General features: G+C 38.2%; 1 protein-coding gene across 1 annotated transcript in view; it reads left to right on the top strand.

The window, feature by feature from the left end:
• Positions 1-19,507, top strand: part of MEGF9 (multiple EGF like domains 9) — a 109,412-nt gene that overhangs the window by 74,076 nt on the left and 15,829 nt on the right. The window contains exon 3 of the mRNA XM_003925183.4: positions 14,022-14,161. Coding sequence (XP_003925232.3) covers positions 14,022-14,161 — 140 coding nt within the window. The remainder of the gene's footprint in view (positions 1-14,021; positions 14,162-19,507) is intronic.

The following is a 19,507-nucleotide window of genomic DNA, read 5'->3' as shown; positions in this document are numbered from 1 at the left end:
TTGGTTCTAAATTATAGGCACTGCAAATTCTTGGAACACAGCAGGTACAAAAATTAAGTATTAATAATTATTTTTCAGCTGGGTATGGTGGCTCATGCCTGTAATTCTAGCACTTTGGGAGGCCAATGTGGGAGAATCACTTGAAGCCAGGAGTTCAAGAACAACCTGGGTAACATAGTGAGACCCTGTTTCTACAAAATCAAAAAATTATCCAGGTGTGGGTGCGTCTATAGTCCCAGCAGGTCAGCTGAGGTGGGAGTATTATTTGAGCTCAGGAGGTCAAGACTGCAGTGAGCTGTGATCGCATCACTGTACTTCAGTCTGGGTGACAGAGCAAGACCCTTTCTCAAAAAAAAAATAAAAAAGATTTAAAAAAATGTAGCCTTTCACTAAACAGCTCTTTTACAGTGGTTAAAGGATACAAATATTAACATATTTGAGAAGCAACTTCTTTTTAGGATACCTAGACCCTATATTTTGTCTACATTTTCTCTTTTCAAAATGACCTTTGAAATGCAGAAACTCATCAAATAATGGAGTACCTTTTTTTTTTCTTTTCTTTTCTTTTTTTTTTTTTTTGAGATGGAGTCTCACTCTGTCTCACAGGCTAAAGTGCAGTGGTGCAATCTTGGCTCACTGCAACCTCCACCTGTCAGGTTGAAGCGATTCTCCTGTCTCAGCCTCTCAAGTAGCTGGAATTACAGGCACCTGCCACCACACCCAGCTAATTTTTGTATTTTTAGTAGAGATGGGATTTCAACATCTTTGGCCAGGCTGGTCTTTAACTCCTGATCTACCCATTTCGGCCTCCCAAAGTGCTGGGATTACAGGCATGAGCCACCACACCCAGTCTGGAGTATTTTGTGCTTGTATTTTTTCTGTTAAAAAACAGTGAAGGAAGTGAAAAATAACTGTCCTAATTGAATTAAGTTGAATTAAATTAACTGTTGCAAGTTGTGGCTCTGGAAATGTGACTCATTTGATTTATGCCTTTAAGTTCTACTTCTGAGTTTTCAAATTTTTAAATTTTATTTTGATAAGATCAGTTATCACAAAATATTTTTGCACTTAAGCAGTACTCTTTTTGAGTATTATGAATTTCTGGCCATCATTGCCACAAATTTCTACAGCCTATGCCACTGAAATGCTTACAGTTATTGCTGACATTGAATAAAGATGAAGAATCTGCATGGAGACTATACCACTGCACCCATTTGGAAACAGAGTCATCACCTCCTTTTCAACCAGCAAACTAAAATTCAACTGCAGATGAAAGTCTTTAGTTATGGGAACCACTCTAGAGAGTTAGGAAGAGGTAGGCTGGAAGTGGTGGCTAATGCCTGTAATCCCAGCACTTCAGGAGGCCAAGGCAGGTGAATCATTTGAGGTCAGGAGTTTGAGACCAGCCTGGCCAACATGGTGAAACCCCAACTCTACAAAAATACCAAAAATAATTAGTCAGGCATGGCAGAGGCTGAGACAGGAGGATTGCTTGAACTGGGGAGGCAGAGGTTGCAGTGAGCTGAGGTCATACCACTGTACTCCAGCCTGTGCAACAGAGTCAGATTCCATCTCAAAAAAAAAAAAAAAAAATAGGAAGAGGTGATTGTTCCACCAGGTGCACAGACATCAACACAGGAACACCAGAAACATGAAAAGGCATGGAAATATGATGCCACCAAAGGAATGTCACTTTCTAGTAACAGACCCCCATGAAAAGGAAATCAACTAATTGCCAGAAAAGGAATTCAAAATAATGGATTTTAAGGAAATTCAATGATATAGAAGGAAATACAGATAGTTCAATCAATCAGAAAAGAATTTATGATGTGAATGACAAATTCAGCAAAGAGATAGAATTCATAAAAAAAAGAACCAACTAGAAATCCTGCAGCTGAAGAATTCAGTGAACTAAATTAAAATATACAACAGAGAGATTCAACAGCAGACTTGATCCAGCAAAAGAAAGAATCCCTGAACTTGAAGATAGGTCATTTGAAAAAAAAAAGAAATACGAATGAAAAAGAGTAAAGAAAGCATACAAGACTTATGGGACACCATTAAGTGAACAAGTATTTGTATTGTGAGAGTTTCAGAGAAGAGAAAGGCATAGAAAACCTATTTAATGAAATAATAGCTAAGAAAGTTCCCAAGTCTGGGGAGATATATGAAAATCCAGTTTCAGGAAGCTCAGTGGTTCCCAAATAGATTTAATACAAAAAGGTCCTACCCAAGGTACTTAATAGTCAAATTATCAAAAGTCACAGACACAGAAACACAGCAAGAGAAAAGTGTCAAGTCATGTGTAAGGGAATCTTAACTAACCTATCAGCAGATTTCTTTGCAGATATCTTATAGGCCAGGAAAAAATGAGTTGATATATTCAAGGTGCTAAAGGAAAAATTTTAAAAAAGTGAGCCAAGAATACTATACCCAGAAAAGCTGTCCTTCAGAAATAAGGGCAGAATAAAGTCTTTTTCAGAGAAGTAAAAACTGAGGGAATTTGGCTGGGTGTGGTGGCTCATGCCTATATTCCTAGCACTTTGGGAGGCTGAGGTGGGCAGATCACCTGGAGGTTGGGAGATCAAGACTAACCTGACCAACATGAAGAAGCCCCGTCTCTGTGAAAAATACAAAATTAGCCAGGCAAGGTGGTGCATGCCTGTAATTCCAGCTACTTGGGAGGATGAGGCAGAAGAATTGCTTGAATCCAGGAGGTGGAGGTTGTAGTGAGCCAAGATCGCACTGTTGCACTCCAGCCTGGGTGACCAGAGCGAAACTCTTGTCTCCAAAAAGAAAGGGGAATTCATCACCACTAGATTAGCCTTACAAGAAGTACTCAAGGGAGTTCTATATCTGTAAGTGAAAGGACAATAATCACGATTATGAAAAAACTTAAAAGTGTAACATTCACTGGTAGAAAAGATGGATAAAGGAAAAAGAGAAAAGCATCAAATCTTATCACTACAAAATAAAACCCACCAAACATCAATCATAAACAATAAGGGCAGAAGAAAGGAACTAAGGTTATGCAAAACATAAGGTTATGCAGAACCAGAAAACAATTAACAAAATGGCAGGAGTAAATCCTCACCTATCAGTAATAACCTTGAGTGTAAACAGATTAAATTCCCCACTTAAAAGATATGGTCTGGCTGAATGGATAAAAAGATATGGTCCAACTATATGCTGTCAAGAAACTGACATACATAGACTGAAAGTAAAGTTACAAAAAAGATATTCCACACATATGAAAACCAAAGTGAGCAGAAATAGCTATGCCTAAATAAAACAAACTTTAAGTCAGAAACTGTAAAAAGAGACAAAAAGTTCATTATATAGTGATAAATGGATTAATTTAGCCAGAGGATATAGTAATTGTAAATATATATGCACCTAACACTGGAGTACCCACATGTATACATATTATTAGATCTAAAGGGAGAGATAGACTCCAATACAATAATAGTTGGAGATTTCAACACCCAATATCTAATGTCTCAGCATTGGACAGATCATCTAGACAGAAAATCAACAGGGAAACATTTGACTTAAACTGCACTTGAGACCAAATGGACCTAACAGACATCAGCAGAACATTAATGCAAAAGCTACAAAATGTATATCCTTTCTTTTCAATAGCACATAGAACATTCTTCAGGATAGACCACATATTAGACCACAAAACAAGTCTTAACAAATTTAAAAGAGTTAAAATTATATCAGGTATTTTTTTCTGACTATAATGGAATAAAACTAGAAATCAACAATTACAGGAACTTTGGAAACTATACAAATACACAAAAATGACATATTCCTGAATGACCACTAGATCAATGAGGAAATTTTAAAATTTCTTGGAGAAAATGAAAAGAGAAACACAACATTCCATACCATGCTATAGGATAGAGCAAACACAACATCAAAAGGGAACTTTATAGCAATAAACACTTATATTAAAAAACTAACAAAATTTCAAATAAACAACCTAACGATCCAGATGAAGGAACTAGAAAAGCCAGAACAAACAAACAAAATTAGCAGAAGGAAAGACAGAATAAAGATCAGGGCAAAGATTTAAAAATTAAGACTAAAAAGCCATACAAAAAATCAACTAATTGAAAAGTTGGCTTTGAAAAGATAAAATTGAGAAACCGTTAGCTAGACTAACCAAGAAAAAAACTGAAAAGACCTAAATAAATAAAATCAGAAGTGAAAAAGAGGACATTACAACTGATGCCATAGAAATACAAAGGATCATTAGAGGCTTCACCAAAAAGCTCTTAGAACTGATAAATGAATTAAGTAAAGTTGTAGGATACCAAATCAACATGAAAAATCAATGGTGTTTTTATACAGCAACAATGAAATGGCGGAAAAAGAAAATTTAGAAACCAATCCTATTTATGATAGCGCAAAACAACAACAACAACAACAACAACAAAAGTAGGAATAAATTTATCCAAGGATGTGAAAGATTTCTACAAGGAAAAGTATAAAACACTGGTGAAAGGAAATTGACCAAGACATTTAAAAAATTGAAAGATATTCTGTGTTTATGGATTAGAATAATTAATACTGTGAAAATAACTATACTACCAGAAGTGATCTACAGATTCAATGCTATCCCTATCAAAACATCTGTGACATTCTTCACAGAAACAGAAAATACAGGCCAGGCACAATGGCTTACACCTGTAATTCCAGCACTTTGGGAGACTGAAGCTGGTGGATCACTTAAGGTCAGGAGTTCAAGAACAGCCTGGCCAACATGGCAAAACCCCATCTCTACTAAAAATACAAAAATTAGCTGGACATGGTGGTGCACACCTGTATCCCCAGCTACTTGGGAGGCTGAGGCAGGAGAATTGCTTGAAGGTGGGAGGTGGAAGTTGCAGTGAGCTGAGATTGCATGACTGTACTCTAGCCTGGGCGACAGAGCAAGACTCCATCTCGGAAAAAAAAGAAAAAAAGAAAATACAATTCTTAAATTCATATGGAACCACAGAGAACCTCAAATAGTAAAAGCAATTCTGAGCAAAAAGAGCAAAGCTGGAGGCAACATGGTACTGGACTTCAAAATATGTTAGAAAGCTATGGTAACCAAAGCAACATGGTACCGCCATAAAAACAAACACGTAGACTAATGGAACAGAATAAAGAATTTAGAAATGAATCCACATATTTATAGCCAACTGATTCTCAGCAGAGGTGCCAAAAACATTCATTGGGAATGCCACAGTCTCTTCAATAAGTGATACTGCGGAAATGATATCCATATGTAGAAAAATGCAACTAGACCTTCATCTCTGACCATATACAAAAATCATTTCAAAATTGGTTAAAGAACTAAATGTAAGACCAAAAACTATGAAACTACTGGCAGAAAACATGTAGCAGAAATGTTTCAGGCAGTGTTCTGGGCAAAGATTTTGTGAAGAGCTCACCAGCACAGGCAATAAAAGCAAAAATACACAAATGAGATTGTATCAGGTTAAAAAACTTTTACACAGCAAAGGCAACAATCAACAGAGTGAAAAGACAACCTGCAGAATGGGAGAAGATATTTGCAAACTATTCTTCTGAAAGAGACTAATATCCAGATATCTTCAAACAATAAAACAACCAGAAAACAAATAATCACTTTTTTAAATGGGCATAGAAGCTGAATTAATATTTCTCAAAAAAACATACAAATGAAAAATGCTCAACATCTCAAAACATCAGAGAAGTACAAATCAAAACTACAATGAAATGTCATCTCACCCCATTAGAATGTCTGTTATCAAAAAGATGACAAAGAATAAATGCTGGCAAGGATGCAGAGAAAAGGAGACTCTTATACACTGTTCTAGTGGGAATGTAAATTAGCACAGCCATTATGGAAAGTAGTATAAAGGTTCCTCAGAAAACTAAAAATAGAACTACCGTATGATCCAACAGTCCCTCTATTGGGCATATATCTAGAGGAAAGGAAATCAGTATGCCAGAGAGATATCTGCATGCCCATGTTTATTGCAGCACTTTGCAATAGCCAAGATACAGAATCAACCTCAGTGTCCATCACCAGAAGAGTGGATAAAGAAAAATGTGCCGGGCGCGGTGGCTCAAGCCTGTAATCCCAGCACTTTGGGAGGCCGAGGCGGGTGGATCACGAGGTCAAGAGATCGAGACCATCCTGGTCAACATGGTGAAACCCCGTCTCTACTAAAAATACAAAAAATTAGCTGGGCATGGTGGTGCGTGCCTATAATCCCAGCTACTCAGGAGGCTGAGGCAGGAGAATTGCCTGAACCCAGGAGGCGGAGGTTGCGGTGAGCCGAGATCGTGCCATTGCACTCCAGCCTGGGTAACAAGAGCGAAACTCTGTCTCAAAAAAAAAAAAAGAAAGAAAAAGAAAAAAAAAAGAAAAATGTATGCAATGGAACACTAGTTAGCCATAAAAAAGAATGAAATTGGGCTGGGCGAGGTGGCTCAAGCCTGTAATCCCAGCACTTTGGGAGGCCGAGGTGGGCAGATCACGAGGTCAAGAGACTGAGACCATCCTGGTCAACAAGGTGAAACCCCGTCTCTACTAAAAATACAAAAAGTTAGCTGGGCATGGTGGTGCGTGCCTATAATCCCAGCTACTCAGGAGGCTGAGACAGGAGAATTGCCTGAACCCAGGAGGCAGAGGTTGCGGTGAGCCGAGATGGCGCCATTGCACTCCAGCCTGGGTAACAAGAGCGAAACTCCGTCTCAAAAAAAAAAAAAAGAATGAAATTCTCATTTATGGCACCATGGATGAACTTGAACGTTATCTTAAGTGAAGTAAGACAGGTGCAGAAATACTGCATGTTCTTACTCATGGGAACTAAAACTGTTGATCTCATAGAAGTAGAGAGTAGACTAGTGGTTATTAAATATAGAAAAAGTGGAAAGGGAGAGGAGGGTGGCCAAAGGTTGGTTAACAGATACAAAAGTATACATATAGGCTTTGTATTGACATACCATACTGTACCCCATAAATATGTACAATTATTATTTGTCCATTAAAACTCATAGCAAAAAAAGTCACTCAGCAATGGGCTGATAGTCAAGGTATACTGAAATGTTCCATTAAAGAGTGAAAATAGCCATAGACAATACGTAAATTAATGGCTGTGTTCCAATAAAACTTTTTTTTTTCAAGTCAGAGTCTCACTCTGTTGCCCCGGCTGGAGTACAATGGTGTGATCTTGGCTGACTGTAACCTCAGCCTCTTGGTTCAAGTGATTTACCTGTCCTGGCCTCTCAAGTATCTAGGACTACAGACATGTGCCACCACGCCTGTCTAATTTTGTTTTGTCTCATTTTTCAGACAGAGTCTCACTTTGTCACTAAGACTGGAGTGCAATGGTGCTGGGACTACAGGCGTGTGCCACCACACCTGTCTAATTTTGTTTGGTTTTGTCTTGTTTTTGAGACAGAGTCTTGCTTTGTCACCCAGACTGGAGTGCAATGGTGCAATCTCGGCTCACTGCAACCTCTGCCTCCCAGGCTCAAGCAGTTCTCCTGCCTCAGCCTCCCGAGTAGCTGGGATTACAGGCACACACCACCACGCCTAGCTAATTTTTGTATTTTCAGTAGAGACAGGATTTCACTATGTTGGCCAGGCTGGTCTTGAACTCCTGATCTCAGGTGACCCGTCCGCCTCAGCCTCCCAAAGTGCTGGGATTACAAGTGTCAGGCACTGCCCCCAGCCAAAAAAATTTTTTTGAGGCAGAGTTTCACTCTGTCACCCAGGCTGGAGTGCAGTAGCTCAATCTCACCTCACTACAACAACCACTGCCTCCCAGGTTCAAGCGAATCTCCTGCCTCAGCCTCTTGAGGAGCTGGAATTACAGCCATGCACCACCGTGCTCAGTTAATTTTTGTATTTTTAGCAGAGACAGGGTTTTGCCATGTTGGCCAGGCTGGTCTCCAGCTCCTGGCTTCAAGTGATCTACCTGCCTTGGCCTGCCAAAGTGTTGGGATTACAGGCATGAGCCACTGCACCCATCCTGTGTTCGAATAAAACATTATTTAAAATGTGTCACAGGCAGGATTTGGCTCTGTTGTTCAGATGAATCATCATGACTGGGCCACGCACAGTGGCTCACACTTGTAATTCCAGCACTTTGGGAGGCCGAGGCTGAAGGATTGCTTGAGCCCAGGAGTTTCAGACCAGCATGGGCAACACAGTGAGACCCTGTCTCAAAAACAAACAAAAAACAAAGTCATCATGACTGGAGTGTTGTACTCATGAGAAAAGTTTTCAGAGGCTAAGACATTGTGTCACTGAGAGGTGGTTATTGTTTCAACACAATTCTCTAAAGATCTCTTGTGTTTTTGCAAGCAGAGGCCCTGCCTTGTTCTGGACTATTTATTCAAGGATGTTTGCATAGCAAACTGCCTTGGGAAGTAGAAATAATATCTTCCTCTGGAGTAAAGGACAGATTTTCCACTGTCCAATATAATAAAAATAAAGTCTCCCTCCTGGGCAAAGATCAGGTAAGCTCACTGTCCATTATAAAAGATTTGGATTCTCTGAGTTTGGGGTTCTTCAGTAACAGCCCCTCATATGCAGGCATCACTGGCCCTCTTTGCATGACCGTTGGGAATTGAGGTTTGGGGACATGGTGCAAATGCTGATACTCTAGCTACTGCTTTTGTTGGGAGGAATAAACTGTCCTCTGTCTCTGAAAGAAAAAAAGAAATTTCTGTCTGAATATGGATTTCCTCTAAACGTATTTTAGACTATTTGGCCCTCAAAAATACAAGGAATGTTTAGCATAATAGCCCAATGTTTTCAACAATAAAGCTATCCTTTTTTCCCTCCAGAAGCCTCGCTTATTGCATAATCATCTTTTCTATAACTAGAAAGACAGAGGAACACTAAATTCAGATAATCTTTTGCCAGAATGTCCAATTATTGAGTTTCTTTTAACAAATTAGGAGAAACTATTATATTCTTACCTCTACAAAACCATGACCCAAACACAAATTTAAGAATTTTTAATAACTTTTCATTTTTTAAAATATAAAATCATTTGCTAGTTGGAAAAACTTTTTCTAGCTCCTTTTAAAGTTTGATTTTAATATATTGAGAGAGTTTGTAATCAGTAATTTGCTATTGATTTCAGGCTATTTTAATTAGTATTTCAATCTCTTCCAAAACTAAATTGTTTTTTAGCTATTTAAAAATAGCTTTGAAAAGTTCTTTTTAAGTTCATTTTTTAAAGTGGAGGCAGAAGAAAATTGATACATTTCATTATCTCTTTATTGTGTTTCTTTGTTTTGTCTTCTTTATTGTATCTCTTTATTGTGTCTCCGAGTGTCAACATGATACTGTCTGAGGAATAAGGAAGGGGAAAAAGCAAAGTTCACAAATGACCACAAATGAATTGATTTTCTCCAGTTAGAACTATGGGTGTGCAGTGGCTCACACCTATAATCCCAGCATGTTGAGAGGCCGAGGTGGGTGGATCACTTGAAGTTGGGAGTTCAAGGCCAGCCTGGCCAACATGACGAAACTGTCTAAAACTACTAAAAATACAAAAATTCACCAGGCATGGTGGTGCATGCCTGTAGTCACAACTACTTGGGAGGCTGAGGCAAGAGAATCACTTGAACTCGGGAGGCAGAGGTTGCAGTGAGCCAAGATCATGCCACTGCACCACTCCAGCCTGGGTGACAGAGCAAGACTCTGTTTCAAAAAAACAAAACAAAACACTATGTATAATTTTTAATTTATTCTGTAACTGCTTTGAGTTTAAATTGATAATATGATCCCTAAAAATATACATACACGCATACTTTATATCTTGTAAATCTTAGGAAGAAAATAGAGTTTCTTGATAACAAAAAACATGTCAAGACATTTAAAAATTTAGAAATAAATCATTAACTAGTTGGCAGAAAAACAAGTCAGGTCCAGCTGGCTTTGATCCCACTCAATGCAGGATTTTGCAGATCCTTTCTCTTCACAACTAAAATTTTTTCTTTTCCTAGCCATATTTTTGCTATAAACTAGTAATTATCCCTTAATTTTTTGCTTTTTTTTTTTAGTTTTATTAACAGAATTTTAAAATTTAAGATTACTTATCTACATTTAAAAAGTAGGTAACTTAGTTTTCCCTGTCTTTGCTTACTGGGAATTCTGGCCTACTTTCCTTAGAATTCTCAGAAAATGTTTAAGATCTAGGATCACTATATTTAAGATCTAGGATCATTATCTTCTTAGTTGCTTTCATTGTTGAGTACTGAGTATGTGCCAGACACTGGCCTAAATTCGTTGTGTATGCAATATTTAATTCTCACAATAATCCTACAAAGGTTGGTATAATTGTCTTCACTTAACAAATGAGAATACAGAAGCTGAGAGAGACTAAGTACTTTTTGCCAGCTAGTCAGTAGCAGAGGTGGAATATGAACCAAACTCTGTTTCCTTGGGCTGGTTTTTTTTTTTTTTTTTTTTTTTTTTGCTTTCCATAAACCCTGATACTCCTTTTCTATATTATATCCATCCCACCTAATCAATGTGATTATAAAATAATGAAAATTTTGAAACTTCTCCACCCACTCATCTTTTTTTTGTGTCTCAAAAAAAAAAAAAAAAAAGTAATCCCAGCACTTTGGGAGGCCGAGGTAGGGGGATCACCAGAGGTCAGGAGTTTGACACCAGCGTGACCAACATGGAGAAACCTGTCTCTACTAAAAATACAAAATTAGCTGGATGTGGTGGCATGTGCCTGTAATCTCAGCTACTTGGGAGGCTGAGGCAGGAGAATCTCTTGAACTCGGGAAGTGGAGGTTGTGATGAGCCGAGATCGCACCATTGAATTACATCCTGGGCGAGAAGTGTGAAACTGCATCTAAAAACAAAACAAAACAAAAAACAGATGAGCAAATTTTATCTTAAATTCTTTGTTAGCTGATCTCAACAATATAGATGTCTGATTTCCATTTAAAATCCAGTTCTACACCTTTATTCTCCAGTTATAAAGCGTGGGATTTTGTTCTTTCATTTCAAATCTATGGATAAGCATAAGTGGTCTGTTAACATCCTGGGTTTTTTTCTCTTTTTTGGTTTCATTGCATTTATACCATTGACCTTTGCTTCAGAAAGCATTCAAGTCTTTCTTAACAGAGAAAGACCATGAAAGAGAGTTTGTAAAGTCTTTATTCTATGAAAGAAGTCACACAGGCAAAGTTTTATATTTGCTGAGTGATTTCTTTTTTTTTCTTTTTTTTTTCTGAGACGGAGTCTTGCTCTGTCACTCAGGCTGGAGCACAGTGGTATGATCTTGGCTCACCAAAACCTCCTCCTCCCAGGTTCAAGTGATTCTCCTGACTCAGCCTCCCAAGTAGGCACACACCACCACGCCCAACTATTTTTTTTGTATTTTTAGTAGAGACGGGTTTTCACTATGTTGGCCAGGCTGGTCTCAAACTCCTGACCTCAGGTGATCTGCCTGCCTTGGCCTCCCAAAGTGCTGGAATAAAGGCGTGAACCACCATGCCCAGCCTATATTTTCTTTTAAAAGAGAAAAGCACCTTTTTTTCCTGTTGTTTTAAAATCTGGTCACGCACGGTGTCTTATACCTGTAATCCCAGCACTTTGGGAGGTCAAGGCAGGTCAATCACTTGAGCCCCAGAGTTTGAGACCAGCCTGGGCAATAGGGCAAAACCCTGTCACCACAAAAAGTACAAAAATTAGCCAGGTGTGGTGGTGCATACCTATAGTACTAGCTACTTGGGGGGGCTGAGGCAGAAGGACCACCTGAACCCAGGAGATTAAGGCTGCAGTGAGCCGAGATCATGCCACTGCATTCTGGAGGACTAAATGAGACCCTGCCTCAAAAAAAAAAAACAAAAAAACAAAAAAAAACACCCAGGAAAAAATAAAGCATAGTATGTGCACTCAGACAACTACTTTATCAGAATTCATGAAGTCACTCATGATTTTTTTTTAAATCAGCAATTAAGGAGCAGATCCTCCATAGAGAAAGTCTTTTAGTGCCCCAAGCAGAATTATGATGGGAAAACCCACTTTAGGAATAACAACTACTTCGGGAACACTGGGTATCTTATAGTTATACAATATTATTAAGTGATTTTGTGTTTGAAAGTAATACCTCTTTCTTGTAGGTTGTGGGTTGGGCAAACACCATCATTGAAAGTAACTGTTTATCCTTTTGTATACTGAATAAGGTATTTAAAGGAATGAGGAGTAAGCATATATTGATTAACATTTTAAAAGCCTTGGAAATAACCTAATGAAGTGTTGTTAACCATTCTTTGAAAGGTACATCATGTTTTTTATAATTTTCTGATAGTATAGAGGTGCTTCAATTGACTGGTTCCTTCTTTTTTTTTTTTTTTTGAGACGGAGTTTCGCTCTTGTTGCCCAGGCTGGAGTGCAATGGCGTGATCTCGGCTCACCACAACCTCCGCCTCCTGGGTTCAGGCAATTCTCCTGCCTCAGCCTCCTGAGTAGCTGGGATTACAGGCACATGCCACGATGCCCAGCTAATTTTTAGTATTTTTAGTAGAGACGGGGTTTCACCATGTTGACCAGGATGGTCTCGATCTCTTGACCTCGTGATCCACCCGCCTCGGCCTCCCAAAGTGCTGGGATTACAGGTTTGAGCCACCGCGCCCGGCTGACTGGTTCCTTCTTATTGAATCATAAAATATTGCTGAATTTTATTTTTTATGAATACAGGTTTTCTTTGATAGATCTTTAAGTACCTTGGGATACTCTTGTGTAAGACTACATATTTGTATGTGGCTTCTTTTCTTTCCTTCTTTGCTTAATTACTTATGATTCATAGATTCATGCTTGATAGCATAAATTAGATAATGTAAATTTTTGTTGCATTTTTAAAAACAGTGCTTATATTCTATTCTATGATCAGTATAAATTTTAATTAATTAAGTGTTAAACATCAAAATATTTGGGCTTGTATCTCTGAGAAACTTGGACTTTGTTAGGCTGCAGCTTCTCTTCAAGCAATAAGATTTCTCAGCCTTTGTTAAAAACATGAAATTTGGCCAGGTGCAGTGGCTCACACCTGTAATACCAGCACTTTGCTGAGGGAGGCAGATCACGAGGTCAGGAGATTCAGACCATCCTGGCTAACAAGGTGAAACCCCATCTCTACTAAAAATACACAAAAAATTAGCTAGGCATGGTGACACACACCTGTAGTCCCAGCTACTCAGGAGGCTGAGGCAGGAGAATCACTTGAACCCGGGAGGCAGAGGTTGCAGTGAGCCGAGATCAGGCTGCTGCACTCCAGCCTGGGTGACAGAGCAAGACTCCGTCTCACACACACACAAAAAAGACCTGAAATTTACTTGCAGTGAGAAAAGCGACCAAGATTTATTCTGAACATGGTAGAAACACCATCACTGGAGTCAGGACCTATATCGATGGTGAATTGTAATGCTTTGGATCTACAGAATGAAACCTGATACCCAAGTGGATATCAAATTATTTGGCAGACAAATTTCTTGTACCAATTTACAGTCAATCTTAGGAGTAGGCAGTAGGGTTGGAAAAAGTCTGGCTTTGTATGAATAGACTTTACTTACTAGCTGAAGACAATAACTTTATCTGAATTCTCTCAGTAGTAAAATAAGTATTACAACCCTTACCAGGTAGAATTACCTTGAGGATTAGAGAAAAAATATATTTATTGACATAAGCCCTCAATAAATGATAGCTCATTGTTTTTATCATCATCATCATAATTATTACTCCTGTTTTCAAATGCCTCCATTTTACCTTTTCTGTAAAATTATTTGTTAGCTAAGAAATTGCATTCTGCAATATACTAGGCAGCTTTTAATAACAATACAGAGTTTGATAGGTGATTTCTTTGGATACAAGGCTTTGAGATATGGTAAGTGTGTATGATTTACATGAACTGGGCCTTCTTTCCCTTCTGGGATGTTAGGCAGTACAACTTTTAAACTGATTTACTTTTATTCATTGTCTTTGCTTTTATTTGCAGTTCTGGGAAATGCCAGTGCAAAGTGGGTGTCATTGGCTCTACATGTGACCGATGCCAAGATGGTTATTATGGCTTTAGTAAGAATGGCTGCTTGCCCTGCCAATGCAATAATCGGTCTGCCAGTTGTGATGCCCTCACAGGTATGTGCTTTCCTTAGCTTTTTCATGTAATTATTCCACTGTTCTTTTCATTTGGAAATCTTTCAGCTATAGATTGATTCTTCTGAAATAGTTTGAAAGGGCCTTTATCTTCTAAATAGGATGGAATGGATCACAGCAAGCCAAACTCCTGCTACGACAAACTTGAAAAAGTACATAAATTTCAAAAATCATATTGATTGGAGAGCTATGGAGGCAAGGAGAACTGTATGTAGGAACTAAACTTCCAGAAAGGTTGGAACTCTTTCTAGGTAAACTGATGATCACCAGCCGTTGTCTTTCCAGGGGACATTTGCTGATTCTGAGCATAGGCTAAGAATGAGCTAGACCCAAGCAAAGGAATTCTTCTTTAGAAAAGAGATACAAGAAGAGTTTTTGGCTGTCATTTGAGGCTTGCATGATGGTGAGAAACAAGAGGATCCCTAAACACAAGGCCAGCTTTTCCACAGGATATTAGCTGACTATGCAGAAGATGGAAGGCTGGGCCAGAAAGGTAGAAAAAAATATCTTTCAGTCTTGTGTGGAGGAGACAAAATCCCTTTAGAGAGAGAGGGCCTGCTATGACATTCAATTATCTCCCCCTCAAGATGTTCTCAGACTCTGAAGGTGCATGCAGTGGGACCTAGATTCAAACTACCAAAGGCCAATACTGAATCTCTCACAGTCTTTTAGGACTAAGGAGACACAGGCTTGCTAGGCTGTCAGTCAAAAGCTTTAGAGGGCCATGACCAAGAAATAGTGATGAACCAGAAGTTGATTAACTCATACTAAAATTACAGTCCAACTGTAATTTTCTGCCTCAACTTCTGACTGGACTGAAGTAATTCTCTCATTGTATCTACCCAGCAGATGAAAGGGGAGCCCTCTCTAGTTCTTTTATATACTGTGTCCAGCATGCAATAAAAATACTAGACAATGCAAAGACAGAAAAATGTGACCAATACCAAAGAGAAAAAAACGAGCAATGGAAGAAGACCTTTAGGTGATCTAGATGTTAGAGTTAGCATAAAAAGACTTAACCAAATTAGTATTTTAATAAAATAGAGGGAAAATCAGGCAAAATAGGTGAAGAGAGGCAAAATTTCAATAGAAATTGGAATCTCTAAAAAATCAAATGAACAAAACTAGAACTGAAAAATACATGTGAATTATTAACTCATTGCATGAATTTAACAGTAGATTGTACACAGTGAAGACAAAGTTCACTGTGAATACAGTACAATTAAAAATATCCAAACTGAAGCATTTTGAGAAAATATAATGGAAAGAACAGAGCAGGGAAGATGTGGGACACAAACAAAAAGTTTAACATAAATGTAATTGGAGATCCAGAAAGAGATGAAAGAGATACTGGATCACAGCAGTATCTGAAGAGAAAATGGCCAGGAATTTTCCAAATTGATTAAAGGCGTCAACCCACAGATTCAGAAAGCTTAGCAAACCCTAAGCAATATAAAAACAAAGAAAACCACGTTTAGGTAAATTTAGTCAAACCATTAAGAACTAAAGCCAATTAACTTCTGATCTTTAGTTTTCCTAAATGTAAGGATTAAGTATCCTTCCTTGGAAACTTTTTTTTCCCAACCTCCCCCTCCCACCCACCCCTCCCCGCCCAAAATGAGGACACACTAGTCTGACAAGTACAAATGTTTTTATGAGAACAGGGTGGCAAAACATTTGAAGTTCAAAAGTACCCTGGAAAAAGTCTATTGAAAGCTCATTCTTCATTCGAATACTCTATTAGTGAAACAAATTGATTTAGAAGAAATTGTGGTTTTTTTCTTTTATGTGATTTTGTCCCTGCCTATTTGCCAGTTTTATCTTTTTCAGTGGCGTTCTTTTTCTTTACATCTGTGATCCAGTCACACTGGCTTTTATTTCTAAAACAAGGTATGTTCCCTGGTCCCAGGGTTCTCATATATGATCTTTCTTCTGCCAAGAATGGTTTTTCTAATCTACCTCTACTTCCATCCTTGATCCCTTTGCCTTATTAAATCATATTCTTCCCTTGGGTCTTTAATTAAAGGCCATGTCATTAGAAGGCATTTCCTGATGCTGTAGGCTCAATGGTAATTTCTCTATTATATGTTCTCACATATACTTGTATTTTTTCATAGTACTTTTCACAGTTTGTAACTGTATGTTTGTGGTTATGAGTCATATATGGCTCACTCATGAGGGAAAGAACAGTATCAGGTTTTTTTTCACCATTGTATACACAATCTCTAACCTGGGGCTTAGCATATAATAACTGCTAACTAAATTTTTATCAAATAAATGAACAAATGAATGGAAAGACATACAGAAGAAAGATGATTTTCAATACTGGGTAACAACAGGAATGCTTCATCATACTGAGTCGATTTAAATTACTCCCTAGATCTTTTACAGTACCGAAAAGCAGTCTACATTGCTGATTCTCAGTTTTAATTTTGCTTGCAGCAATGAGACCGCTCTCTTTACTGTCATGTAAGTGCTGACTTGTCCTTGCTCTGGAGATAATTTAAGGCAAAAGGACTCTTTCATGGTTATGGTTTCTAAAAGCAGCTAATAGTGAGAGAAATAAATGGTTTCTTTGTTTGGAATTATAATGAAAGTGGAATCCAACATGAAGGAGTGCAAACACTTTATTTAAAACTGCAAACTTTATATAAAACCACTCGAGTGAATTTATTTTCAACAGTGCTGTGATAAGGTTGCCCTCTGGTGGCCACTTACTATGGTTTCACAGTCCTATTTTCACCCCCTCTACTGTTTTTCTATGCCTTGTGTCTTAGATTTTCAAAGTACTCTTTTTTTTTTTTTTGTGGTAAAATATATTTGAATAAACATTTTGGAGATCAATTTGAAAGTATTAGAAATCTTAAAAATTCTTCTTTGATCCGGTAATTCTATTTCCAGAAGTCTATTCTAAGGAAATAATTCTAAATTCTTTTTTTTTTTGAGACAGAGTTTCGCTCGTTACCCAGGCTGGAGTGCAATGGCGCGATCTCGGCTCACCGCAACCTCTGCCTCCTGGGTTCAGGCAATTCTCCTGCCTCAACCTCCTGAGTAGTTGGGATTACAGGCACGCGCCACCATGCCCAGCTAATTTTTTGTATTTTTAGTAGAGATGGGATTTCACCATGTTGATCAGGATGGTCTCGATCTCTTGACCTCGTGATCCACCCACTTCGGCCTCCCAAAGTGCTGGGATTACAATCGTGAGCTACCGCGCCTGGCCTCTAAATTCTTAAGAAGCTTATGTTCAAAGATGCTCACCAAAGTGTAATTACAATTTTAAAAAGTTAGGCAACCAATTTCTCACAATAGAGTATTAAGTAAATACTGTTATCTAGACAATGTATTATTAAAAACACAGAAAACCAAATCTTGATCTTACCTTGGGCACGTTACTTAATCTGTTTCTTCATCTATAAATTTGATATAATAGTAACTGCCTAGTGGGTTGTTGTGAAGATTAAATGCAGTACATTTGTACAGCCTTCATATAGTACCTGGCCTATCACAAGTAATCAATAAATGGTAACTATTCTTATATTCTTGATAAATGTTTTAAAGAATGATATATAGCAATATGAGAAAGTGAAAGAAGCAAGGTATAAAATGACACATGCCATATAATTAGACTAGTTAAAAAATAAAAGCCAAATCCCTATAAATGAAGAAAGATTACAAAAAAGAAAAGTACTAAAAATCTTTTTTTTTTTTTTTTTGAGACCGAGTATTGCTCTGTCACCCAGGCTGGTGATCTTGGCTTACTGTAACCTCCGCCTCCCAGGTTCAAGTGATTCTCCTACCTCAGCCTCCTGAGTAGCTGGGATTACAGGTACCCACCATCACACACCTGGCTAATTTTTGTATTTTTTATGGAGATGGGGTTTCACCATGTTGGGCAGGCTGATCTTGAACTCCTGACCTTAGGTGATCCACCTGCCCTTAGGTGATTTGCCTTGGCCTCCCAAAGTGCTGGGATTACAGGCTTGAGCCACTGAGCCTGACCTAATAATCTGAATATTTCCTAGGATGATTTTTCCTCCTTTCTACTCCTGTATTTTTCTAGATTTTCTTTATTAAGCACATGTTTCTTTTAAAATGGAGGTGGGGATATTATTTTTAAACTAGAACTTTATGTTCATATAACATACTTCCTCTGACAATCCAGTGTATCTTTATGTATTCATAGTGTCCCATGATGAGAAACGACCTGGGCAGCTTGACTGAGTTGACCAATCCTCTACTCCCCAGTGATACTCACTTCAGAGTATCGTGCTTTCCTGGTTTTTGTGCAACTTAACCAGCATTTCCTTCTTATCAGTTCTACTATATCTTCCTCAGCTCAACTACAAACACCGGAGTGCCTCTGGGCTCAGAGCTTGTCAAGTTTGTCTTCTGCATTTATGCTTTCTCCCTAAGCGGTCTCATTCAGTCCCCTGGATTTAATTTGTATTTGTTTGTTTTAGTTCACTTCCCCCCTTAACCCTGATTTTAATTTGAATGTTGTCTATATATGTGTTTATTATCAGATTTTCATTTCTCCCTTGATTCCACACTCAAATATCCAACAGTCAAATATCCACTTGACGTCTTCAGTTGAATGTTTTAATTGGCATTATAAACCTAACACATCCAAAACATTTTTTCCAACTTTGTAAGCTAAGCCTGCTCTATCCAGTTTACCCAGTTGCTCAGTCCCAAAACCTAGTAGTCATATGTGGTTTTTCTCCTTTTTCTTACTGCAAATATCCAGTCCGTCAGTATGTTCCATTAGCCCTATCTTCAAAACATACCCTGAATCTGACCACTGTTCATGACTTTGTCACATCATCCTTGCCCAAACCGCTGTCATCTCTTTGAGCTACTTTGGTACAGTCTCATCTTGTCTTTCAGACTCCTCTCTTCTCTCCCTATTCTCTGAACCCCACCCCACCACAGTTACTCTCCATGTAAGAACCAGAGCAATCTTTTAAAATATAAAACTAGATCATGTCATTTTCATGCTTAAGCTCTCCAGTGGTTTCTCATCCCTTTTCAAATAAAATTCAGACATATCTCTGTGGTCTATCTAGTTTTACATATTCTGGGCCCTCACTTTCTCTCTGACCTTATGCCCTGTTACTTTCCCTTGTTAACCTGGGCTCCATATTGGCCTTCTTTCAGTTTGACAGGTTAAAGCTTGCCTTTTGTTCCATGAAGAGCATAGGCATTTCTTCCTCCAACAAAGTACATTGCTGTATTTCAGACAAGTTTATGTGTAAAGGAGGAAATGGTAAAATAAAGGAATAAGAAAATGTCTTTTTGCAGGTAACAATGTATATTTTCAAAGTT

Source organism: Saimiri boliviensis, chromosome 2, assembly GCF_048565385.1.
Source record: "Saimiri boliviensis isolate mSaiBol1 chromosome 2, mSaiBol1.pri, whole genome shotgun sequence".
Lineage (NCBI taxonomy): Eukaryota > Metazoa > Chordata > Mammalia > Primates > Cebidae > Saimiri > Saimiri boliviensis.
This window is presented reverse-complemented; position numbering and strand designations above follow the sequence as displayed.